The sequence below is a fragment of the Pteropus medius genome, unplaced genomic scaffold, assembly GCF_902729225.1.
Source record: "Pteropus medius unplaced genomic scaffold, Ma_sr-lr_union100, whole genome shotgun sequence".
In the NCBI taxonomy this organism is placed as follows: Eukaryota; Metazoa; Chordata; class Mammalia; order Chiroptera; family Pteropodidae; genus Pteropus; species Pteropus medius.
In genome coordinates, this window is record NW_024351729.1 from 10,620,570 (window position 1) to 10,647,464 (window position 26,895).

Here is a 26,895-nt window from a genome sequence, read left to right on the forward strand (position 1 = left end):
CATCATATGACAATCACTGAAAATAAACAAAAATACTAGTTGTTACATTGATAAAAATGTTAGTTTATTCATTTTAAATGGAGATCATTTACAAGTCACTCCAATACCAGTCCTACTGTTCTGAGATCCAACTAGGCACATTCCTGCCTTGATGTCTTTGACTATGCTGTTCCATTTCCCTGGAATGCTCTTCCTCTAGATATCTTCATAACTGGCTCCTTTATTTCCATAAAGTCATTTAATCAAATGTCTCCTCCTCAGTGAGGGCATTCCTGACCATCTTGGAACATCTTATTCCCATATCCTGCTTAATTTTTCTCTATAGCATCTAGTTCTATCTAATACACTAGATATTTATTTTCTGCTTACTTTCACTAGAATATAAATTCCATGAAGTATAAAAACTTGCCTGTTTTGTGCTTGTAAGAATGCCTGGCAAAGAGTAGACATTCAAATATTTGTCAAATATATGAAAGATGTTTACCATCCAGAGTATCTCCTTCTAGTTACCAGGCACATGGGAGGTCTCTGAGCAAAAAGATATTTTTTGCTAACATCAGGAGGTCTCAAAAAGTACCTTTTGAGTACTTTTTAGCGCTTTGAAATAATTTAATCCCATCATTCACTCATTCTATTCATTTAATTATTCATTATTCATATTTATGGAGTCTCTACTATGTGCCAAATATTAGCCTACTACTGGAGATTCAGCAAAGAACTTTCATGGAGTTTATATTCTAGCTGGGACAGAAATGGAGCCAGGGGTGGGGAGAGAACAGAACTTTGTATTTTTATCCTTGTCATTTTACCATGTTAAGCCATTACTAAAATTATAAGCCCTTCAGTGTTATCTACTCTCCCATATTCTCATCCTTATACTTCCTTGTGCTTTCTCCCCTTGATCTAGTACTTTGTTTAATAAAGAATTAAATTTCTTACTTTTTTCTTGCAAAAGGGAATTATCAGACAATCAGTGTATTTGGCCAAGATCCAAATCCAAAATTAGAGTCAGCTCTGCACCCCTGAGTTGATTATATAAATGGGCATTGTGCAAAGACAACTAGGAGATGCCCCAGTAAAGAGTTTCCTTGTTGAATAAATAGTCCACTTCCTTTGGGTAAAGGGTGCAAGCTTTAGATGCCAAGGAAAAGAATTTAACTTCTTGAGGATACTCATTCATTAAATGTATACAAATTACTTAATGAGATCCTACTTCATGACTAGCACAACGTGATGCTCTATATGGATAGAAGTAAGTGTAAGATACAAATTCCATTCTCTAGCAGATGGCTTTTGTTATGCAAATCATGACAAATTATAAAGCATACTATAAAACACTAAAAAGAGGCAGGGGTAGAGTCTAAACGTTAGCATTTCCCAAATTCCATATGCCTGAGAAAGACATCGAAACAGCTCCGCATTTCTCTCAATATGTCATACATGGGCGTTTAAAAAACAATAATAAATGCAAAGTTTTCCCCCCTCCAGATTTCTATGCAATCGAGACGCATAAAAACTCGTTTAGCGCCTTAATAAAATCTCGCGATATTTTCTTGCTCTCCTGTGGCGGGAATATTGCGGAAGTGACGACCTGCTACGCGACACGTAATGCGTCGGAAATGATGTCACATCCCAGAGTCCTTGGAGAAGTAGAAGCGCGTTCACGTGTTCTGCATACAGTCCGGTGTGGAAGGTTTAGGCAGTGTGGTCTGATTTTTTTGTGGGCAGGCGTGCGTGTTTTTGCTTGGCCTGGCGCGGCCCTGCGGACCAGGGAGCCACAAGTTTTCTCTTTTTCCACAGGTTTAAGAGCTCGCGGCTGGCCGCGCAGCGTCTTGATCCGGCCTCACCATGTTGGTGCTGTTTGAAACGTCCGTCGGCTACGCCATCTTTAAGGTAGATGGGAAATTGAGCCGTTGGAGAGGGAAGGCGAGTGTTGGGCAGCTGAGAATGAAAGTCCTAAGGAAAGGACAACACTGTTCAGAATAGCGTGTTTACCATTTATTTCTCCCTGCTCTGAAAGGAAGCGGGAGGCTTGGGGCCTGGTAGGCGCACTTTTCAGTAAACACGTGGTCCCGCCGTTTGGGACGCCGGGTCCTGAGTTAAAGAGGTGGACAGGAGCCGTGTTAAAAGTTTACAGATTATGAAAAAGTTGCCGAACTGTGTAAAGAGTAGATTACTGGGTATGGAGGGGTCAAGAAAAAAAAAAAGGAAGAGTGTTTTCGCATTAATCTAGAGACAAAATTGCTTGTATTAAGGTTGGAATGAAAGGGAATGTCGGGAGAATTTTAAAGGTAGAACTGACTATTGGCTAAAGGTTTGAATGTAGATTTTTGGTTTAAATGGGTGCGTGATGATAGGGAAGAGAAACAGATTGTTGGATTTGACCTGTATGAAACTTGCGGTGTCTTATTACACGTGGAAATGCAATGGTCATTTTAAGTTTGAAGGCTGGGGGAGAAATATGGACTGGTGATAATCAAATTGAGTTTAAGTCGTTTTAATAGGGAAAGTTTGAAGTTAAGATTAATCAGCACAGAAATGATGGAACAATGAGACATTCATATAGTGAGATGCTGTTGATGTTAGAAAGAATGAGGTAAATTAAGTGCAGGCCACATACCAGGCACTCTTCTGAGCCCTATGAATAGAGCAGGGAAAACCAAAATTTTTTTATATATGCTAATATAAGACAAAAAAAATCTAAGTAAGATACATCGTATGATTCTAGTTGTGAATCAAAAAACTATGGCGTGGACGTAGAAAGTCTGGAAAGGTACATACCAAAATGTTGATGTGGGAGAGCTACTATGGTTTCCAAATTTCTCTTCTGACATTTGAAAATATACTTGTTGTTTTGTTTTTATTTTTCAATTATAGTTGGCATTATTAGTTTCAGGTATACAGCATAGTGGTTAGACATTTATATAAATTTAAGAGGTGATTCCTCCCATTAATCTAGTACCCAGCTGGCACTATACGTAGTTCTTACAGTGTTATTGACTATAATCCCTATGCTGTACTTTACATCCCCATGACTATTTTGTAGCTACCAGTTTATTCCTCTTTACCCAGCTTCCTAACCCCCTCCCATATGACTATCAGTTTGTTCTCTGTATTTATGAGTGATTGTTTTATCTTGTTCTTTAGATTCCTCATATAAGTGAGATTGTATGGTATTTGTCTTTCTCTGATTTATTTCACTTAGCATAATACCTTCTAGGTTCAATCCATGTTGCCGCAGATGGTAAGATTTCATTCTTTTTTATAGCTGAATAACAGTCCATTGTATGTATGTATTGCATCTTTATCTAGTTGTCTATCTATAGACACTTAGGTTGCTTCTATATCTTGGCTATTGTAAGTAACACCTCAATGAACATAGGGGTACATATATTTTTTAGAATTACTCTTTGGGGTTTCTTCGGATAAATTCTAAAAAGTGGAATTGCTGGGTCATAAGGTAGTTCTATTTTTAATGTTTTATGGAACCTCCAACTGTTTTCCATAGTGGCTGGGCCAGTTTTAATCCCACCAACAGTGCACATGGTTGGTTCCCTTTTCACCATCCACATCCTTGCCAGGAAATATATTTGTTTGCACTTATGTTAAGTACTTGTTATTTTTAAGAAAACAAATAAAATACTAATCAAAAAACAAAAACTGACTTTGCTTATTTTTCCTCTTATTGGAGTTGTCTGCAATGGCAATATTGCTCACTCTTGATTTAAGTGAAACTAATAGAATCTTTTGAAGGCAATTTGGTAGCATCTGTCAGTATAAAATACATATATCCATTATGACTAATTAACTCCAGTAGTTCTATAGAAATACAACATGTATACATAAATATATTTTTTTTCTGAAGGATAATAGGGAAAATTTAGAAATAACCTAAATAATAATAAGGGCATAAATGATGTCGTATGTTAAAACCTAGAATTATGTCCACATTATGCTAAGTATATGGTATGATTACTCTAAGTATGCATAAATAAAATCACATAGATTGTCAAAAAGTCTTGGAACAATATATCCCTAAATGTTAAGGACTGTTTCACAGATTAAACGTGCCCCTTTCCTTTGCATTTTTAATTTTCTTACATCAGGATATATCTTATAATTGATTGTATCTTAATTTCAGAGAGATCCATAATATGTTAGGGTGATTAAAGCAGTAAATAAAAAAAGTTATTCTGTACAAAATAGTTAATTGATCATATAGGATATCTGTATATTATGTTGACACATGCTACCAAATTGCCTTCCAAGAGGTTCTGTTGGTTTCATTTAAATCAAGAGTGAATAAAAGTTATTTCTCTACACCCTCACCAATAATGCTGTGTGATAAGTCAACTGCTCAAGAATAAGATAGGGTAGGATCAATCCTAAAATGCATATTTCCTCATATTTAACATTCCTGAAAATTAGGATATCTTACAATTGGTGGCAGGTCAGTTTAATTAGCGTAAAAAAATGGCATATTAAAAATATTCTAAAGAAAGTCTTTTGATGTTCTGTGAATGTTTTTTTGAAGGGGTTAAAAATAGAAAATTTTCAACAAAGACCCTCCAACTAGATCTGAATTCTGCCTAGTTATTAAATGTGCTACTTGAGCTAATAATTTGACCAAAAATGTATGCAGAGTAAGGAAACTGGTTCCTTATTTCAGAGAGAAAAATAGCTTTACCACCCTCATTTTACATGTACAATTAATTGTACTCAAAGAGTGTAGCATGTCTAAGCTGTGTCAATTAAAGAAAATTATGTAAATATGTATTACAGGTTTTGAATGAGAAGAAACTTCAAGAGGTTGATAGTTTGTGGAAAGAATTTGAAACTCCAGAAAAAGCAAATAAAATGTAAGTCATCTGGAAACTCAGGATTTAGCAATTCACATTTAGGGATTCTTTTATATTTTCTTGAGATTCATATAATATTATATTCATAACTTTTTGTTTTGAAATGTATTTCAGGAATAGTATTGATATGAGCCTAATTAAATTCCTCATTTGGAGTATAGGTTACCTCAGCTAATTCATATTAGTTGTAGACTAGATTGAACAGCACCACAAAATTACAGTTTTGTAAGATATTTGAAAATGTAAGTTGATTGTGAATTAAGTATAAATTTCTGTTAAAAGTAATATTTGTCAAAAGCATGGACTACTGATTGGTTTAACTTTTAGTTTCTCTAAGTGATATTCCAATGTTTTTAACTTAATTTGCAGTTTATTCATGCTTTATGACTTTGACCTCTTATCTCCCTCTGAAATAATAACTAGGTAGTAAATCCTAGAAAGTTATACCTGAGTTCCCCACAATCTCTGGATGAGAAAATACAGTGTAATGTTGATGCCCAGCCTAGGGAATGAGTGGTAGGAAAAAGAGCTAGAGCTGGCTTTTCCTCAAGGTAGAGCTGAGATAGCTATTTCACCATCTGTGAATCATGTTCTGAAGTATATCCTATTTGGTGAGTATGGACCTGGGAACTGGATTAATCTTTTGATACATAGAGATTTGGATTATGTCCGTGGATGCTAAGGTACATTTGATAATTCATTTGTTAGTGCTAATAAAAACTCAATGGAAGGAAACTACTTAAGCTTACAAAAGAGTGTTGAGCCCAAAGAAATGTCATACTAAACAATTAGAGAAACAAAATACAGAGTTGCCGCATTTGTTATGGCAAAAAAATATATATTTTTTAATAATTTAAATGTCCATCAGTAATGGAATTGTTGAATAAATTGTGTATCTCTAGATCTCTTGTTGACCTAGAGAGAGGTCCATGATATACTGAGAAAACCGTGCTTCAGAGTTCATATAATGTGATCTCATTTTTGCTGTTTTCTTGTATATTTATATATGCATTTATGCAAGTAGAGAGATATGAACAAATGCCACCTAAGAAGGGTGCAAATGGGTGTAGGGTGAGGCAGAATAAGATGAAATTCATGCTTTCCTTAAATCTTTGTACTATTAAACATGTATTTAAAGGGCTACCAAGGTGTTCTCTGAGCAATTGAGAAAACCTTGCTTAAGATAACACTATTTTAGAAAGAACAGAAGGCTAGTTTTTTATTTTAAAGGGCTGCGTGCATCAGTTGGCTGAGTTAATCTGATTCGTTGTTGTCAGTGATGTATTGTTGGAACTGAATGTAAGTGATCTCAAATATTCGTCACTACCACTGAGACAACAATGAATTAAATGTATGTATTTGTTTTGATATAAGATGATGTTATCCTATGCATGAGTATATGGAGAAGGAGAGAATAAGGTTAGCAGGAATGAGATCTGACAATAAGCTATTGTTTAATGGCATTTGTACTAGATGAATAAATCAGAGGTCATGAGATTCCTGACATAAGATGGACTCTTAACACCTTAGGCTATTTCTGTGCTGTATAGTAAGACATCTTGTATCTAGCTTTAAGCAGCAGAGGTTATGCATCTTTAAGGTTCAGCATCTTTCTTGTAGTTTAAATGTGGTAGCAAACCTCTTTGCTGTTTATGCTTCTTTCAAAGCATACGACATCCTCTATAATAGTCAAATATTATTAGCCTAACATTTAGAGAAACTGGTCATTTTAATAATATCTAACTTTGCACCCCGATACCCAATGACAGGAAAGTTTCTTTTATCCGTATGTACTTTGGGAAACAACACCCTTTCCTGTAGCTATTGCAGACGTCAGCGTACACCTATAACATTTTTTTTTTCCTTAATTCTAGAGTGAAGCTAAAACATTTTGAGAAATTTCAGGATACAGCAGAAGCATTAGCAGGTAAAGTCGAAGACTAGCTTTCTTGTTTTTGTTTTTAATCTTGACACTGTTATCCTTATTAAAAAATTGTTTGCTTCAGTTGCCTGAGTTAACCTTATTCAATGTTGTCAATGATGTATTCTTTTTGGAACTGAGTTTAAGTGATTTAACAAATTCGTCACTACCACTGAGACAACATTGAGTTAGCTTTTTTTACCATAGGGCTGAGATGAGAGCTGAGAAGTGGTTAAGTTGATCTCCCTGTGGAAACCAACAGCATAATGCTAAAGCACAATTCAGTAAAAGCTATTCTACAAGGGACCAAGGTAATGTGGTGAAGCGTACAGCTCTCTGATCATTTTAATCCAAGGATAATTTGAAAATAGCCAGGATTCATAGTTGAAATATTAAAACAGCTCTCTAAGGGTGCATTTTTAGTTCATAAAAAGCACAACATTTTAATAAAGTTTTAGGAAAACAGGTTTGTGTGTGTATGTGTTTTAATACAAAAATTATGGAGAGGTATGAGTTATCTAAAGGGGACATGGTTTTTAATGATTTGGAAGAATGGATGATTCATATCCTCCAACTAGTCCTCATGATGGCATGACATACAGTAAATAGGATTTATTAACTAGGCTTGGCTTCAGTAGGCAGTTGGTTTTTTTAATGTTGGGGTAAACAAAAAGGCCAAATATAAACCCTAATCATAAATTTTTCAGTTGCATTAATTCTATATCAAATCAAAACTACTTGGTGGTATAATTTGAAAATGAAGGTCCATAAGGAAGAATATGGCTTAAAATTAGGCAAGAATTTAACAGACCCAGATAATTTTGTTCATCAGCCACAGGATAAGGGTATAGCTCTCTTGTGAAAATTAGGAAACATTATTATTAATTGGCCACCCCATCTTCATCAGTACATTAGTAATTAAAGTCTCATAGAGCCATAAAGCACAACTGTGATACTTTTGGCTGAAGAACTTTATTTTGATAGTTTGGTTCATCACGGCCTTAAAATTAAATATAGGTAAAATTTCGGTGAAATCCCAAGCAAGATTGTGTTAGCTATTCTCCAACTTGGGGACGTGTTCACATAGACTGATTTTAACAGCTCCTCTTGGAAATATAAGGCACTGTAGCCCTATCCCAATTTGTTCTGACCAGTCCTTATTAAACTATTGCATGGGCAGGTCCAGCCTCTACCCGATCACGGAGCAGGTTTTTACTGTAGCTAATCAATCCATGGATCACATAGTGATTTGTCAGATTTTTTACTCATCAATCCAAAATTATTTAATCCTTGAAGTAATCCTGTGAGGTAGGTAATGTTATCACTATTTTTCAGGTGATAAAACAGGCTTGAGAGATATCTCATTTTCCTACCAAGCTTATGGTATTCCTTAAAATAATATAAGATGAATGAGGGAAATACCATACTAGGTGAGAACCCTCTGACACACCTAACCTCCATCTATGTTCCCAGAAGGCAGAGACTATGTTGTTGACTGTCAAATCCTTACATTGTGTCACATAAATATTTTTGTGTTAACGAATGAAAGAATTTGGTCATAGAAACCTCTACAATGCTTTTTTCCCCTTTCCTCCCTCCCTTCATCCTCCTCCCTTTTCTCCCCTCCCATCTTTTTTTTTTTTTTTTTAGCCAAAAAGTTGAACATTGCCTTATTAAAAGAACAGAGTCTTTCCTGAAAATTTAGCTTCCTACTGCTTATTACAAAGCTTGACATAACAGAACCAAAACTCAGTGGCTGAAGATGTCAGTATGTATTTAAAACCCTATAGCCTAAGAGTCTGATGGGGTATGATATTAATAATTTATATTGGTCCCAGAAGTTCAAATATGACATTTGCATGGAGAGGTTTATTTTTACTTTTAGTTGAATTTTCAAGTTGCAAGTCTTCCAAATAGCCACCGTAAAAATTGGGGCCAGCCTACATTTGGATGAAGAGAAGGAAACTACTAGGAGGTGCTGAACAATAGCTAGTAAAGATGATCAGTAGAAAAGACTCAGCTTCCCCCTATCCCTGTCACCAACTCTGTTTACTATCTTTTAAAAATACGTATTAGAAACATTTTTTTGGTAAAGGGAAGGTAAATGAAGGTCAAACTAGGTCAAAGTGTAAAAGTAGATGATATAGAAGATTGAGAAGAGCAGGAGGTTGAATAAGTTTTTAATTATGAAACATTAAAAACTTAAAATACAACTTTTATTAGAAAGGTAGATTATAAGGAGTCATTGTTGTTGTACAAAATGTAAAAGGTTAGAACCCAACAAAAATAGCTTGAATCTTAGCTTCTCAGAGTGTGGAGATCTCTGAAAGAGCTATGTGGTTGCCAGATGGTTTTTGTCTTCACCTTTCATCTTCCCGGATAACAGATAAAATAGACTTGTAATTCAAATGGATGGAGATGTGGTCAGGAGGGAAGAGCAAGTATCTGGCTGATTAAATGCTTGGCCTTAGAAACGATGACAGACTTCATTCCTGCCAGGCATACTTTAAACTCAGCTAAAACCCAGACAAATATCAGAAATTTTTAGTCCATGAGTCCATGTGGGTACAGAAAAATGTAAGTGTAGGCCTAAAGACCAGTATGAGTTACAAAGTAGAAAATTTAGAATTTACCCAAATTGAAAGCAGTCTCAAAATTGAATAGGGCTGCCTTTGGTGGTAAGTTCTGTATCACTGGAGGTTTACAAGCTTAAGCTTGATGATACCTCTGGATCAGGGATTAGCAAGGATAAAGCCCCACTCAGTAATGCTTACACGGCAACAGATCCTTCAAAATGAATACACTCCCTTTTAACAGTCTTAAAGGGATATTAGGGTATTTTACAATTCAGAACATCAGGCAAGTGGTGTTTGTTTTGTTTTCTTCCATTCCAAAATAGATTGCTTCTAGCATTTTGTGATTCTAGCTCCGAGTTCAGGTGGCTTAGGAAAAAGAATGTTATATATAGTTTAACTCCTGTTCTGGAGTGGAAATAAGGAAAGCAAAATCAGAAGATTATAAAATGTGTAACTTGTAAAACATTTTTACATTTATCATTTCAGAAGTAATGTTAAATTCAGCCTTTTTGAAAGGAACTTTTTTTTTCCTTAAGAGCTTAAGCTCTTGAGAGTTAACTCTTGTTTTCTTTTTTCCTGAAAAGCATTCACAGCTCTGATGGAGGGCAAAATCAATAAGCAGTTGAAGAAAGTTCTGAAGAAAATAGTAAAAGAAGCCCATGAACCTTTGGCTGTAGCCGATGCTAAACTAGGAGGGGTCATAAAGGTAAAGTTACAATTTTCTTTCATGCCTGCTGATCAGAGCCCACCATACAGCATAGTGGCTACAAAGCCCAGCCTTTGGAATAAGTTGTTTATCATAAGTTCTCTCCTTTTTTTTTTTTTTTTTGGTTAGGCAACCTTTGGTTGACCTCACAGGTTGCAAGGACCTTGTCAGCTTACAATCCCTTATTTTTTACGTCTACAACACCTGGTCTTCCTAGGTGGTCTCCCATCCAAGTACTAACCAGGCCTGACTCTGCTTAGCTTCTGAGATCAGACGGGATGAGGCTTGTTCAGGGTGGCATGGCCGTAGACATAAATTCTCATACTTGTTATTTTTTCCCCTAGGCTACATAATAATTAATTTCTAATATGATTATTGGGACTAAGTAAGCATATATGTTGATTGTAGAAAATACAAATACACAAAAAATGATGAAAAAAATAGCTTGAGCCCTGCCACCCAGAAGTAGTCTGTTAACACTTTGTGTACATCTTGCCATATTTTTGTTTAGCCACTTATTTCCAACACAAAATGGGGTCATGAGCTTTCTTTTTAGTGTATGTGTTTATTAGAAAACTTTAGTCGGGGGTAGAGTTGCTAGAGGTTAAACATAAAGTTAGAGTGGGGTGGAAAACTAGAAAAGCTAGCTCCCAGACTTGAAAAAACAGAACAAATTGATAGCCAGTTGTTTGTGATAATTTGATCTTTGATTCTTGAAGTAAGGATTATATTATGTCCAGGTCTTTTAGGAAGGAAAGCCCTAAAGAAGATTGAGGGTTTTTTGAACCAGGATTCTGAATTTAAGAAGTTTGCTTAAATAGATTATTTCTAATACGGTCAGGTAATGAAGTTTCCCGTGATGGTGTCAGTCTCTGTCTTTATCCTTTGAATTGCCCACAAGTCTTAGTTTGTATTTTTCTGTGAAAAACATTAAATTTTAGCATAATAAACATATGCGCAGAAGAGCAAATTGCTGAGTGGTGGGATTGTGGGTATCTTTAATTTTTTCTTTTCAGTTACTCTATAAATCATCGGCTGAATATTACTCATACATCCTAAATATGTTTCTTAAACATGATGCACTATATACATTTGTGTGCCTATCATTATATGCATTTGATGAACTATTATATGCAGTGTGACAAATGAAAGCGTGAACAAAATTTATTGTCCTATTTGGATGTTTAAAAACAAACTTTATGATTCGTGTGTGTATATACACATACATATTAACACGTATATATTTAGAAGTATTTAAGGAATGCTAACAGTTACTGTTTATAGATAAAGGGCTTAAGGCTCAGCATTTTACTCTTTATTCAGTTCCCTTTATAGTACTAATGATTGTGATCTGTATATTACCTTTATGATTTTTAAAGAATCTAAACGTAAGGTAGTAAAAGAATCCTCAAACCAACAAAAGAAACAGAACTACTGGGTTAAATTGTGTTTATCTTTTTAAAGCTTTTGATTCATATAGACAAGCTGTCTTCCGGGAAGCTTATACCAGTTTTGACTTCTACCAACAGGATATTCAGGTGTGCTTCCCAAGAACACTAGAAATTGCTCTTTATGAAACTGAGAAATGTAGATGTTTAAATGAACACTATTTGAATATTTAAATTATTTTAGGAAACTTATATTTCTAATGCAAGTGTTCTTGGTTTTATAGGAAAAGCTCAATCTCAGTTGCATCCATAGTCCTGTCGTTAATGAGCTTATGAGAGGAATTCGTTCACAGATGGATGGATTAATCCCTGGGGTAGAACCACGTGAAATGGCAGCTATGTGTCTTGGATTAGCGCACAGGTGAGATTTACTAAAAAATAAAGTTAGCTTAATTTTTAATAAACAGTTGTTTAGCATTGTTCTAACCCATTTCCTATTTGGCCCGAGAATACTCGCTGGTGGTACTTGTGGTTGCAACATTCACCCCAAGATAACTCGTGGGTTACAGTCCTAACCTTACCCCCAAAGTTTGCCACAAAATACCTTGCTTTTATTATTATTTTCTTACCGTTCTAGTATATCAATAGTCTTAGGAAACAAATGACATCGTTCTATTTATATAGTATTCTGTTTTTAGTAGTTCAGTCGCTGAAAATGTCAAATCCTAGAAAACGTAGCATTCCTACGCCTGATGTTAAGGCTAGCAGCGAGCTGTACTTTTTTTCCTAAATGGGAAAAGGACTAAGCATGTCACACCTAATAATTTAATTCTCATAACAATCAGTAGTAGTAGTACCCTCATTTTACAGATGAGGAAACTGATGCCCAAAGCCAAAACAGCTAGTGAGGAGGACAGGATTTGAATCCAGGCATTCTTGTTCTATTGCTTTGACTCTAAACCTCCCGTAAGCATTCTCTACTCTTCTAGTGTTGGATCCCACAGTTCTTGGGATTTCTTTCTTGTTCATTTTTTTCTTTTCTTTACTAAATCATTTGCTGTTCCACTATCTACTTGCCATGTTCCCAAATTTTCTCATCTGCTATGGTCTCTTCTCTGTGTGTGTTGCTTGTTTTACTTTGATTTTTATTGCATTTTTGTAATAAGGTAAAAGCACATTAACCTATTATTTTTAGAACAGGCATTTCTGCTATAGTGTAACATATGTGTTCCTGAAAAGCTTAACATTCTGCGAAGCTGCGCTACAAGTAACAGAGTTTATGAAGAAAAAATAAGATTCAGGGTAGACTGCTCAAAACTTATGTAACTTTGTAACCAGAGCATTATCAATAACAACCTTAAAAAATTAACACAGTAAAAAAAGACATTAAATTTATATTTAAAAGAATATAGTAAAATTCTATGCATTTGAACAAAAAATATTGAACATAGATTGATGGCAGTGTTAAAGCTGTGCTGACTTAGATGAGCAGAATGCACCAAAGTCGGGAAGAACTTGATAATAAGCATTTCTAAGAGAATAAATAGCTAAACTGGATCAAGATTCAAACTTGTGATTGATTGGCATTGCGTACAGCAGCGGTTTTCAATCAAGGGTAATCAGATATCTCTTAGAGAATGTTTGGCAGTATGTAGAGATATTTTTGGTTGTCACAACTAGGGGCGGGGTCTCTTACTAGCATATAATGGGTAAAGGCCAGGGATATTAACCATCCTGAAATGCACAGAATAGCCCCCCACAAGAAAGATGTCAGGCCCATAATCTTAACAGTGCCAAGATGAAGTAACCCCGATTTATATACAATGTTATTCCTCCATGGCTTTCTGTTTTCAAGTGTTGCAGTGCTGCATTTTTTTCTTACTTGCTGGTATAAAGCATTAATATGCTGCAGAAATTGTTGGTGAACCAGTATGGCCTGTACTACACAGCATTATTCTAGTTGTCATTCATAAATTAATGTTACAGATCTATAGGTTTTTCCCAACTTGCAACAGGACAGATGTATTTTTTTTTCAAATGTGTGTTTTCTGATCTTGAATATTCTTCAACTGCTTTTTCTATGTAGTAAAGATAAAAATAAAACAATGTGGCTCTGAGGGAGGGATTCGGGTAAAAAAAGTATTTAAGATGTTAATTAAATGTTTTTTATAGATGCTATCTTAATAATTTCCTATTTTCCTACTTCTCCCCAGCTTGTCCCGATATAGATTGAAATTTAGCGCTGATAAAGTGGATACAATGATTGTTCAGGCAATTTGTAAGTATAGAACATGTGCGGTCTATCCTGTCTATTCTGCATAGTATTTTCCTACTATTAAAACTATCTTTTATAATTTTGTTGAGGAAACAAAAGGAGATTAGCTAGAATTTTAATAAATAAGTAAAATAAATAATTAGGAAAACTCAATAGAAAAAAGAAAAACTACCTATAATTTGACTAATTGAAGATAATATGAGTTATACTTAAAAGGTAAAATGATTCATTTTGCTTTTTTCACTGGGCTTTATTTATAATAGGTCATTCTCCCATTAAGTGATTTTTGGAAACTTCAGAGTCTTAACAATTTCCAATTTTAAAAATTCCTTTAAATGGCCATTGCATTGCTGAAACATATATCCAAAAGTATTGAAAGCAATTACTCAGATAATTACATGCTGTTGTTTAGAACAGCATTATTCACAATAGCCAAAAGGTGGAAACAAGCCAAGTACTCATTAACAGATGACTGGATAAACAAAATGTGGTATATGCACACATTGAAATGTTCATCCTTAAAAAGGAATGATGTTCTAATACCTGCTACAACATGGACAAATCCTGAAAACATTATGCTAAGTGAAATTAGTCACACACAGAAAGATAAATATTGTGTGATACCTAGAATAGACAAATTCATAGAGACACAAAGTAGGAGAGATTACCAGGGATTGGGGGGAGTTGCGGATGGGGCTTTATTTAACTGCTACAGAGTTTCAGTTCAGGATGATGAAAGATTTCTGGAAATGAATAGTGTTAATGATTGTACAACATTGTGATTATACTTGATGCCACTGAAATGTACACTTGCAAATTGTTGAAGTGGTAAATTTTATGTATATTTTGCCACACTTTAAAACTTTTAAGTTCCTATTTTTCATTTTAATTTTCTGCAGCCTTGTTGGATGACTTAGATAAAGAACTAAACAACTATATTATGCGGTGTAGAGAATGGTATGGCTGGCATTTCCCTGAATTAGGAAAAATTATTTCGGATAACTTAACATACTGCAAGTGTTTACAGAAAGTTGGTGAGTAACTTTATCTTTTAAGGCATTGAAAGTAATTTATTCGCATCCTAAAACATGAGTTATAATAATTTTTTTCTTAACTTTTACAACTTGTATTATTAGGTTTTAGGAGTGTAACCATATTAATGTTTGTTATATTTCAGAAACAAAATTAACTTTAACTTTGATTTCGGTGGCCTGTGCAACAGGACATGGCTCTCTAATTTGGTTTTTCTTGAAATGGCTTCTCATGTTCACATGAATGTGTCTCATAGTGAGTTTGCCATTACAGGCAACTGTAGACTTGGGGAGATATCCTGAAGTATATTAATAATAATACTAAAAGTAATACTGCTATCTGTACTGTTAGTGTTATAGTCTATACTAATAATATTAGTGTTAGTATTAGTTAGAGGGACCTGAGTATTATTAGTGAATGAGTTACTTGGCTCGTATTATATTATCACCCCAAGAATTCATGGCCTTAGCTACAAATTGTCTATCACAGTATTTCATGGGGGTATTTTGTTTTGTTTTCGTGGGGTTTTTGCTTTTCTTTTTTTTGGAAGGAAGTGGTAGAGAAAGATTTTAATCTCTAAAATCAAGCCTTTACATAAGGAGAATTCCTAGGTCAAACTTGTTCGCTTTTTGTTTTGTTTAGGCACCCTTTTCATTGGCTTATCTCTATTTCTTTTGACTGTTTGGTGGATTTTATATGATTTGTTGAAGAGTGATTCTCCCTCATCCTCTGCAAACATTCCATAGGCGATAGAAAGAATTATGCCTCGGCCCAACTTTCAGAATTACTGCCAGAGGAAGTTGAAGCAGAAGTAAAAGCAGCTGCAGAGATATCTATGGGAACAGAGGTTTCAGAAGAAGATATATGCAACATTCTACATCTCTGCACTCAGGTAATCTACACATAGAGAAGAAACTAGTTGTGGTGGTACCAGCTCCATAATAACTTTCTGATGGCCATGATGATTCTTAAACTTATTGTTCACCTGATAAATAAATGAAGGTGTTCAGTCACTACCTCATCTGATGCCATCTTGATTTCTATGCTTAAAGGGGGAAATTTATACTAAATTAAATTTAATTTAATTGTATTATTGCATAGTCTGAATAATGAATTATAAATCCATTAAGAAGGTAAAAAAGTACACCTTGAGTTATTTAATTCTTTTATGTTTATAGCCTGTAGTGATTTGGAGCTAGCTATACAAGAATTAAAAAGGATGGCACAAATATCTAATTGTTGGAGGTTTTTAAAAATTAAAGTAATATTGGCTAACATTTTTAGATAGTATGTTAGCCTGTTTACGTTACCTAATAAAATCTTCACACCAACCCTATTATAGGAAATTGAGGCAAAGAATGATTTGTTTTCCCAGGGTTGCAAAGCTGCTCTATGACAATTAAGCAGGGCTCCCATGTTTTAGGTGTATGAAGTTTATACTGTTTTTACTCTTAACCATTTATGAGTTATTCATTTTGTTCCTTATACTAGGTGATTGAAATCTCAGAATATAGAACCCAGCTCTATGAATACCTACAAAATCGAATGATGGCCATTGCACCCAATGTTACAGTCATGGTTGGGGAATTAGTTGGAGCACGGCTTATTGCTCATGCAGGTGATGATTTTAATGTAATTTGTGAACATGGATATTTAGAGTTGTTTTCTAACTAGGATTTTTAAAAATCTTTAAACTACAGTTATTAAAAGAAATTTTAGGTAATAAATAGAAGTAGATGGTGTGCGAGTAAGGACTAAGGACCAAGTGTTCAATGATGATTTTTATTTGTATGCCTGATTTCCTTTTGGGTAATGAAGGCATCTTAAGTCGCTACCTCTTCTGAGACACTTGTCCACTGTCAGAAGTTTGTTATGCTTAATTAGAACAATCAGGTATATATAGGAGGATAAAATCGGTTAATGTTTTATAAAATAAAAAAAATAGATTAAATTTTAAATAGTTTTAAGAAATCACAGCAGCCATGTGCTGCTTAACGATGGGGATACATTCTGAGAAATGTGTTAGCCAATTTCATCATTGTACAAACATCATAAAGTGGACTTACACAAACCTAGATGATATAGCTTACTGTACACCTAGCCTATATGGTATACCACTGTCGTGTCGTATATGTGGTCTATTGTTGACTGAAATGTCATGTGACGCATGACTATACATGCCCTTGATTGAGATTCTTTTGCTATTGAATATGCTATTTTATATTTTAATATATTTAACATACAAAAGTATTTCAAGTAAGGGATTTATTAGACAATGTAATACCTGTGTATAATGATATTACAAAGATGGCTACTACAAAAAATACTATGTAATTGAATACCTGCAAATACAATGAGGTACTGGTTCATTATATTACTGGAGATATCGTAATAATTCATCACGAATCTTAATGTATCATCTACAATAAAGTGTTTAAACTAGAATAGTTTCCTCATTGATCAGATATGCCATTCAAATACCCTCAGCCGCAAGGTTGGAATCATCCAGGCTGGTTTTTTTAGTCTACACCCAAAATTTCATATGTTTAACTAAACTTGGAGCAAGAGATGCAGAGATTAGCAGAAGTGTGTTTGTTGAATTTTAAACATGCACCTAGTGGTCAAGTGACTACATTAATATTGGGGGTATTTGACAAAAGCTGTGCAACAAATAATAACAGTAGCAACTTTTGATTCCTAATTAGTGTACTTATAAGTATATCTCCTCATCCTTAACTGGGATAAATAAAGTATGAAATTTATCATAGTTCTACTATCAACATATTCTAATAAGTTTACATTTATTTATGTGACGGTTTTTATTTAAATTGTAGAATATTTGATATCCAAAATACATCTCAAAAAAATGGGGGCTAGATTGAGGGGTGTCTGTAAATAACATGTTTATGTTTATATCCTGTGTTATGATAATGAATGTAAAATAGTAATACCATATCCCTCAGGCAATAAGTAAAATCAAAGAAGCTTAACCTTCAGTTTGTAATAGATATTCATCATAAACCTTTGCTTGTGATGCTAATGAAAGAATCACAAATGGCTGAGGCATCCGGATTTTTAGGGAATTCCGAATCATAGAATTCTGCATTACATCAGATTTTTGTTTGCTCTAATGGCTGTAATACTTAGACTGTAGGTCTTGTGTTTAGTACATGCAACTTTCAAATGCTTGAAAGTGTATTTCTTGTAATTAACTTCTTTTCTTTTTAAGGCTCTCTTTTGAATTTGGCCAAACATGCAGCTTCTACAGTTCAGATTCTTGGAGCAGAAAAGGCACTCTTCAGAGCTCTAAAGTCTAGACGAGATACCCCTAAGTACGGTCTGATTTATCATGCTTCACTTGTAGGCCAGACAAGTCCCAAACACAAAGGAAAGGTGAGTTACAGTTTTCTTGAGGTAGGCCTTTTTTTCCTTCACAAACAACCCATTTTACTCTTACTCTATAGTATGCAATAAATCTATTTTTTTCCCCTTGTGAAGTAGAGAATGGTGAATTCTTTAAATAAAAAGTATTTTGTGTACTAGAAGGAAGTATTATTGGTCCTGTTAAAGCCTTTCTTTCACTGCGTTATTATTTTCCTGGAATTCACCCATTGGAGTGAGTGACACATCAAAAGTTTCTGTGGGCGGGAAACCAAGTTAATATCAACATTTATGAATTATAAAAAATAATAGCCCTATGCAATGTTGTCTCTTATTTTACAGATGAGGAAACAGGCTTAAGTACTTTCAAGTTCTTTTGTAAAGTACACGTAGTTTAATAGAAACTAAAATTTCATAAAATTGAGGGCAGAACAATGGGAGAAATAGAGTTGAATAAAATAAAATGTTAATGAGCTTAAAAGCGGGGGCTATACTTTCTGGCTGACCTCGCAGTATAGAATTAGTGTCGCTGAGTGGAAACGAAAGGAGGGCACTGAAAGAATAGTTTGAACTAGTTTTAGACATGAACTACTAAAAGATCATTTCATCCATCTAAATGATGGTAGTTATGTATAATCAGCCATTATGTTGTGGCAAAGATTCAAATGGTAAGATAGGTGGCTTGACATATGATTTATAATACTTTTTTAATTTGTGATTTTTTAAAAATCCTAGAATGACTATCTAACTTCAGGTTCTCTGTTAGATTTCTCGAATGTTGGCAGCCAAAACTGTTCTGGCTATCCGGTACGATGCTTTTGGTGAAGATTCCAGTTCTGCAATGGGAGTTGAGAATAGAGCCAAATTAGAGGCCAGGTTGAGGACCTTGGAAGATAGAGGGGTAAGATACACGTTAAACCTATTGCGAAAGTTACTTGTTAAAAATTAATAAATTATGAGTACTTTATGTACTTACTCATTTCACTTGCTGAAAAGTTTTATGATGCATCTTAGTATGGTTAATACATTCTTTCTATGCCTGCTGTTAACAATTTTCTTTATATTTACCAAGAATTACTATATTAGAGTATATACTATAAAGACATTATGCCTTAGAAAATTATTTTTCTTTTCTTAGATAAGGAAAATAAGTGGCACAGGAAAGGCATTAGCAAAAGCTGAAAAATATGAACATAAAAGGTGAGTTGGGGGAGGATGGATGAATAATTTCTGCTTATTTAAATGTTAATTGTAGACAGCAGTTTTTTATTGTAAACTGAAGCATGTCGATATTCTCCTAATTTTTTTCTTTGCCATTGGCTTTTCATATTCAGTTCTAGTTTTTAATCCTACACATATTTTTACATTGGTGTAAAAAATACATGTAGTATATTTGTTTTGACTCTTAATATTTAACTTGTTCATTGGCAAATATTGGTAGTAAATATTTGTCATTCATAGTTCCAATATAGTTTGCCATTTATCAGAACTAAACTTCAGAATTAATCTAACAAACCTATTTTTTAAGACAAAAAAAGTTTAAAAAATGTCTGAGACGCATAATAAAGTATTCAGACCTCACTATAAAATTAAAAGATTAACGTTTCTAGTTGTTAACCCGTAAATTCTACTTTTATAAATCTTATAATTCTTAAGAGTTTTAATAATAAATCTTACGCTATAAATGGGCAGGGAGAGCAATATATAGTAACATCTCAATTATAAATATATAAATATATATGTAAATATACACGTTTAGGGAAAAAAATGTTTTTCATTGTATTCTGAAAAGAAACCATATGTATTGAGTTAAACAGTCACGAACCTACAAATCAGCTTAAGAAATAAAGCATTCCTTAGCTTGTTTTATACACTTTTAAAAATATTCCCATACCATTATGCTATGACTTTAAACACATGCACATAAAGCATCAATTATGAGATTTAGTTCACATTTTAAGTACTCAGTACTTCAATTTTTTTTTTTCTGCTATGTTAGAATGAAAGCAATTTGAGGGTTTTAGAGACTATTCATATGTATGCCCATCTTATTCCTCTGCTTCTTGAGATCTTGTGAAGTCTTCTGTATTATATCTGATTGAGGTGTTTTGTTTTGGTTTGGTTTTCATTGAATTACTTTATATTCTAAAATTGAATTGTTTCAATTTTTACTTTTTAGTATATTAATTTGGCGTAAAGAGATTTTCTCCATTTTTCCTCTATGCTGATTAAATAGTTTTCTGTACCATAGTTACTACGTTGGTTACTAAATCAGAATTCATTTAGCTCACCACTTCTCTTGAAGTGTGATTGACCTGCCTGGAAAATTATTGATATCTCTTTACCTTTTGGAAATTACTGGTTTTCATAAACTGTCCCAAAGCCCCTAAAATGAAACAGCATTTTATGCTTATGTAATATTATCTAATGTCATTTCCTTTAAATCTCTTTAGTTATTTTAATTGCATATATTTGTAGAGATTTTCTAAAAGTCTTTGGCTCTTTCAGTGAAGTAAAGACTTACGATCCTTCTGGTGACTCCACACTGCCAACCTGTTCTAAAAAACGCAAGATAGAACAAGTAGATAAAGAGGATGAAATAATTGAAAAGAAGGCAAAAAAAGCCAAGGTTAAAGTTAAAGGTTAGTTCTAATGTTTTAAATGTGATTTATACTCTTAGTCCTTAAGTACAGACTTCCATAAGTTTTGAGAAAGTACGTATTATTGAACTTCATTGCGAAACCACCCATATTGAAAACTAATGGTGTTTTAATAAGCCATCATCTTCTCTGGAAATAGTTAAGATATTTTTAAATTTATTAGACTTCATAGAGGAATATGAGAAGCATTTCTTTGAATATATGGAATTACATATTATACTATGTGTGCTAAAACTTTATTTTCTACTTAATACATTATTTTGAGAATCAACTTAAAATAGAAGGAGAACAAGGTATGTAGTTTCTAAATAAGTTGAGATAGTTTTGTTACATAGTTAAGTGTAGAATTGATAGAGCAGTAGTTTTCTTCATTGTTTATGTTATATGGAATGGACTAGGATGATAACATATCGGGTAGCCTGCCATCACTTAAAAGGTGCTTTCCAGTGAAGTAAGCTGTTTTGCAGAGTTGATAAGCAAGAAACCTCCTTCCTGCCCCCCACCCCCTCATTTAGCTGGACCTATGTTGAGTTGCCTGTCAGCTAGTCTAGGAAGACAAGCATTTAAGCAATGCGTAGTTTAATTTTTGGTTTCTAAATAGCTCAGTGGTCAAAAGTGTCCAATCAGCAACTGTAGACTCTTGCCCTAGATGAGGAAAATGTTATTTAATTCCTATGCTACTATTTCCTTATTGAGATCCCTAAACCCATTAGTAGTATTTGAAAACACCAAACTCCAGATTCGTATCTTCACTTACATGTCCAATAAGCTTTTTAAACTTAACATTCATGGATCTTTGTCACTCCCAGTCTGTTTGCCACAATTTCCTCCATCTTATAAATGGCAGACTTGGTTACGTTGGCTTTTAACCTTGAATCTTCTCTTATAACCCAAATCTATTCTGGCAGCAGATCCTCTTCATTCTACTTTGAAAATATATCCAGAATCTAACCACCTGTCATATCCACTACTTCTTTATGTAGCAGCCACAGTGGTCTCCTTGCTATTCCTTGAATCTGCTGAACTCTATTCTCCCAAAATAACCTTAGCATTTGGTCTTCTCTGCTTGGAATATTTTCCCTCAAGATATATGCATCATTCACTTTCTTACCTCTTTAAGCATTTGCCTGACTATTCTTTCTAAAATGTCCACATGTACCGCCCTCCTCAGATCCTTAGCGCTGATTACAGTGTAAAAACATTATACAGTGAATTGTTTTTTTGTCTCCACTTCTGCTAAAAGATTCATAAGAACAGGGATTTTTATCTCTTTTTGTGCCTTGCTATATCTCCAGTTATTTAGATTAGGGCTTGGCATGTAGTAGGTACAAAATGAGTATTTGGTGAATGAATTTCTAATAATAGCTACCTGTTACTGAGTCCTCGTTCTACTGTGTCAAGCATTGTGCTTGACATTGCATGTTATCTCGTTAAGTCCTAGTAACAATCCAATGAGATGGACATTACTTAATTTTATAGATGAGGAAGTTGGGTTTACAGAAGTTAAATGACTTAACTTCCTCAGGGTCACAGTGCAGGTTGAATAAACCCAGGACTGTTAACTCCAGAGCACAAATTTAATAATTTCTAATATAATTGACTGTTCTCCAAAAGAACACTGGGTTTGGTGATGAGATGATCCATTTTAATTCTGATTTCTATACGTAGCTACATCATCATGAGGCATTTACTTCTCTCTGAGCTTTATATCGTTTGTAAAGTTAATGGTATTAAACTAGCTGTTAGAAGGACCTTTCTAATTATACGGTTATATAATAAACATTAGGTGGTTGACCAGAATGACAGGAAAAACCTAAGATTCAAGAGGTTTTGTGGGGAGTGAGTTCTGATGAAATGTTAACCTTATTTAGTTGAAGAAGAAGAAGTATTAATGGTGGAAGAAGAGGAGACATCTGTGAAGAAGAAGAAGAAGAAGGACAAAAAGAAACACATTAAGGAAGAACAGCTTTCTGAAGAAGAACCGTGCACCAGTACAGCAATTCCTGTATGTTTGTTTTTATTTTACTCTATCTAATAAATTAGGCAATTTTTTTTAGGCGAGGTAACCCTTGGTTGACCTCACAGGTTGCAAGGACCTTGTCAGCTTACAATCCTTTATTCATTCATTCATATGTAGATACATACATACATATATACATATATGCATACATGCATACATACTCTTAACAGCAGTTGGTTTTCCTAGGTGGTCTCCCATCTAAGTACTAACCAGGCCCGACCCTGCTTAGCTTCCGTGATCAGACGGGATCAGGCTTGTTCAGGGTGGCATGGCCATAGACAACAGGCAATTTTTTTAAAAAGTGGTTTTCTTATTGGGTAGTAAAAATAAAATGACATTTTTGTATTTATATAATAAATACCTATATTCTTATTATTATTATTATTACAAATTAGATTTGCTTTGAGTAGGATTGAGACTATGATTTGCTACATATCACTTTCATAGAGTTCATTTTTATATTTTTAAATTTTAATTTTCCCCCAAATTTGTTTTCAAGAGAAATAGATCTACTTTGCTTTTTATAAGGAAAAGTTGTTATTAATCACCCATACATTTATAGCTTTTTCAAAAGCATTCTTATTGGTTATTTTCAGAGTCCAGAGAAGAAGAAGAAAAAGAAGAAAAAGAAAGATAGTGAGGACTAATGGAAAGAAATCATAATTGAGTCACCTGGATACATCATGCTAAGATTCAGTCAGGAATATACCAGAGATGCTCTCCAAAAATAATTGAGGAAAGATTGGATGAAAAAGTGGTTATTCATCTATAGCTTTTTAAACCTATTTGTGTCGACATCAAGTCTGTTAACTTTATGTCATCATTTCTTAGGCTTTGTTATACAAATAAAAGATATTTTCTTTGTATATTAAGGCAGTTCTGTGATGTTTATATTTTAGGTATAGAATCTTTGACCGTTTATGTATTTTATTCACCATTCGATTAATATTTTGATAATTGTATCTGAAAAGTGAGAGTTCTGAATCATTCATTTGAAACTTAGCCTTTTGTAAGGCAGCAATTGGATGGACCAATTTAAGAATCTCACTCTAATGTTTCTCTTACCTTTTTGGACTTTTCATGTTTTTCTTTTTCTCTAGTCTTTGTACCTCTTTAAGTGAAGCTATATTTTGTATTTTAAATTTTTAAATTAGATGAACAAAACTTTTTGGCATCTCTTTAGAAAGAAAAAATTTGTGTCTCACTTTATTGTTTGCATTTCTGAAAAGTGCAACAAAATAATTATTAATCTACACCCTGATTTGTTTATAGCGTAATCTAAAGGGACTTTTTTAAAAAAGGTGATACAAACTCATTTTATAGTAAAGCATAGGAATAAAGGGAAAAGGTAAGTAAATATGTAAACAGGTGTGAGTTATAAATCAGGACATAGAACACCAAAGAGAAATCTTTGTTTCTAAAAGATAATATTTAATATGTGAGCAGTGGCCTAGTTGACATACAGTCATGATAGTCACAACTTTCATAGAGCTGTTTTATCTTGCACCTCTGTATGCCATGGGCGTCATGCTAAAGCCCAGTTCAGTAAAAGCAGTCAAGGAGTGGAGCAGTTAGGATAATTACAGCTTTGAGTTCCACCTTTGCTTTTCATGTAACTGTGGGTAAGTCAGCATCCCCTCTTAACTTCAGTTTTTCATTTGTAAGTCAGAAATATGGTCAGCTTTACATCTCATAACAGTGTTTTGTATAAAATGATACAAATTTTCAGAGATGTGAATACATTTCAAATTTAGCTATTTTGACTGAAAACTACATTAAGTACATGTAGCCCTCCGTAGATAAAATTACATAATAAGGCTGGTTATTTTTTTTCCAGGAGAGAGTTGTTATTTCCCCTCATGCAATAGTACCTCCAGACTCTTTATTGATTTGGGACTTAACAGATTTTAATTTTAACAGCTTTTAATTAAAGTGGCCTATAGACTGCCAGGGGCTGTATAGTCGAAGCTTTATATCTGAAACAAGATAGACTTTGAGAATACTAATTAGTAAAACTCCTACTCCTAGTCAGGTTGAGTCGTCTCCTGTAGGCCTACAGAAAACCAAGTTGAATCAAATCACAGAGCTATCCTCTTTCTTAAGTGCTAAAGTCTTAACTCTTTAAAACACTAATCAAATGGTAAGTTCTGGTTCTTTGCGTTAAAATGAAGCACTTGTTTTGTTGCAGAGCCCTGAGAACTTAGTCTTAAATGGAAAGCTCAAATGAATTTTATATACCTGATTTGATAAACAAATTTGAAGAATTATCTTGTGACAGCCAAATGTTTGCTTAAAAAGCTATCGATTCTTTGTTGTACTCCACCCTCTTTTCTTCAAAACTATAAATTTTTATTTTCTCGTTTAAACTAACTTCTATATCCTCACTGTTTCTGGCTGAGCTGTACTCTCTCCAGAGCTTCAACTTTCTGCGGTTCTCTGTACATGAAGAGTTCAATTTATTTGTTGCTTCTCTAAGGGCATCTTTTAAAACTTGGCTCTAGCTCATCATCTGTCCCCAGCTATACTTCTATGATTCTGAAAAGTGCAAGCTACTCTATGTTGGAACATTTTCTTAATGGCCTGAAAATTGGAATTTCTGAATTACACAATGGTGGGTATATGGTTGTTCATTATATTTTCTCTTTTTCTGTATGCTTGAAATAATTGTAATTAAAAGTCTTATTTTTTAAAGTAATAATATGATACCTATTTTGCTTTGATTCTGAGTTCTTTTTCTCTGAAAATTGATCTGTATGATATTCTTGATCAACAAGCATTTGGGACAACCACTAGGGGCCAGGCACTTGTTAGCCAGAACTCAAAGAAGCAGAAGACACATCAGCTGCTACCCTCAGGGAGTTCACAAAGAAAACTTCAAACCCTCCTGATGAAGAATTTTGTTCTCATATAAGTTCTGTCTTGCTTGAGGAAGGGGAAACGCAGGGAAGCAGCAAGTAGAGATCTCAACAGAAGATGAGAAATATGGAAATTTTGAAAAGCTGCAAAGTGGAATTTCAGTTTATGGAAGAGAAATCCTCCCCCTCCCTCCATTAGGGAGGAGAAGTTATACACAAGAAAGTTGGAAACACGAGCAGCAGAAACCTACCCCTTGGCAGGTAATAGAGTTATAAGTATAGCTGCATCCCATTGTACTCCGTATCTCTACCCTAAGACTTGTCTCCAACATCTTTTGAGTTGTGGCAATTTGTTAATCCCTTGGAGTACCATGCTGTGTCATAGACGTGTAGGGAAGCCATCATGTGAATTCTTGAGGCCTCAAAACTACCTTCCTAGCCTGAGCCAAGAAGCAGAGAATGCCTTGGTTCCAGGAGGGGTAAGTGCCTGACGCCAGGAAGAGTTCTTGGTCAGACAGCAAATGCATCTATTTATATCCTATAATCTGCTGGGCCGGCAACATGCTAATAACCAGCTGGGCATGATGGAGAGGCCACAAGCTGACTGTCAGACTGGGAAGATCCCTGCACTGGTGGTCAGAGAATATACATGAAAATGCTGCATAAGCCAAAAAGCACTTTATAGTTTACTTGCTGCTGTTATGAACCAGTTTCTATACTAATTATACTTAAAACACTAATTTCATGTGCTTGGACAAGTCAATATGTGCCCCCTCTGAGTCCCATTTTCATCTATAAAATGGGGAAAATGTTCATCTCAAGGCTCTTGGAACTCATAATTCATTCAAGAATTCTTTATAAACTGAAAAGATGTATTACTCGAAATCTGTTCTTAAAAACAGGAAAACCCAAGAGTTAAATATTCCAGGGAAGAAGTCAATGATAGAGATTAGGAAACGTATGTCAGCCACCAGCTAGTCTACCAGACCCATTTCTTAACCTCTGGACACAGCTAGACTACATTCCTCAGCCTTCCTTGTAGTTAGATGTGGCCATGTGACTGAGTTCTAGCCAGTGGAATGGCAGTAGTGGTGACGTGCAGCACTTATTTGGAGGCCTGGTCCACAAAGATCCTCCACTGCAGTCTCCAATACCCTATTCCATGACTTCCCCCACCTCAGCTTGACTCTATGCAGACAAACATAGTAACCTTGGGAGCCAG

The 26,895-nt window shown here is 34.4% G+C and overlaps 1 protein-coding gene, 4 non-coding genes and 2 pseudogenes across 7 annotated transcripts; 5 read left to right on the forward strand and 2 right to left on the reverse strand.

Moving 5' to 3' along the window:
- Positions 1 to 1,621: 1,621 nt before the first annotated feature.
- On the forward strand, positions 1,622 to 23,690 carry NOP58 (NOP58 ribonucleoprotein). 3 transcript variants are annotated; one of them, XM_039844467.1, is made up of 16 exons: positions 1,622 to 1,684; positions 1,801 to 1,893; positions 4,783 to 4,859; positions 6,734 to 6,786; positions 9,941 to 10,062; positions 11,735 to 11,871; positions 13,664 to 13,728; positions 14,625 to 14,759; positions 15,504 to 15,649; positions 16,249 to 16,375; positions 17,987 to 18,150; positions 18,905 to 19,039; positions 19,277 to 19,338; positions 20,647 to 20,780; positions 22,670 to 22,803; positions 23,415 to 23,672. In XM_039844467.1, exons 2-16 carry the CDS (start codon positions 1,849 to 1,851, stop codon positions 23,463 to 23,465), a joined length of 1,587 nt encoding a protein of 528 aa, XP_039700401.1. In that variant the 5' UTR covers positions 1,622 to 1,684; positions 1,801 to 1,848; the 3' UTR covers positions 23,466 to 23,672. The 3 variants fall into 3 exon arrangements, with proteins under 3 accessions (XP_039700401.1, XP_039700402.1, XP_039700404.1); XM_039844468.1 differs by lacking the exon at positions 1,622 to 1,684 and having other exon boundaries at positions 1,849 to 1,893; positions 23,415 to 23,690; XM_039844470.1 differs by lacking the exons at positions 1,622 to 1,684; positions 1,801 to 1,893 and adding an exon at positions 6,988 to 7,091 and having other exon boundaries at positions 4,777 to 4,859; positions 23,415 to 23,690.
- LOC120587919 (small nucleolar RNA SNORD70) lies at positions 6,123 to 6,204 on the forward strand. Its single transcript, XR_005649105.1, has one exon. It is a non-coding gene; the product is annotated as a small nucleolar RNA SNORD70 (small nucleolar RNA).
- On the forward strand, positions 6,884 to 6,968 carry LOC120587918 (small nucleolar RNA SNORD70). The gene has a single exon (XR_005649104.1). It is a non-coding gene; the product is annotated as a small nucleolar RNA SNORD70 (small nucleolar RNA).
- On the reverse strand, positions 10,255 to 10,373 carry LOC120587756 (uncharacterized; annotated as a pseudogene).
- On the forward strand, positions 15,708 to 15,791 carry LOC120587921 (small nucleolar RNA SNORD11B). Its single transcript, XR_005649107.1, has one exon. It is a non-coding gene; the product is annotated as a small nucleolar RNA SNORD11B (small nucleolar RNA).
- Positions 16,523 to 16,606, forward strand: LOC120587920 (small nucleolar RNA SNORD11). The gene has a single exon (XR_005649106.1). It is a non-coding gene; the product is annotated as a small nucleolar RNA SNORD11 (small nucleolar RNA).
- On the reverse strand, positions 22,980 to 23,098 carry LOC120587876 (uncharacterized; annotated as a pseudogene).
- Positions 23,691 to 26,895: the final 3,205 nt, after the last annotated feature.

Coding starts and splice junctions, on each gene's coding strand:
- NOP58 (XM_039844467.1), top strand. CDS start 1,849: ATGTTGGTGCTGTTTGAAACGTCCGTCGGCTACGCCATCTTTAAG. Junction 19,339..20,646: donor GAAAAATATGAACATAAAAG/GTGAGTTGGGGG, acceptor TGGCTCTTTCAG/TGAAGTAAAGACTTACGATC. Junction 20,781..22,669: donor AGCCAAGGTTAAAGTTAAAG/GTTAGTTCTAAT, acceptor AACCTTATTTAG/TTGAAGAAGAAGAAGTATTA.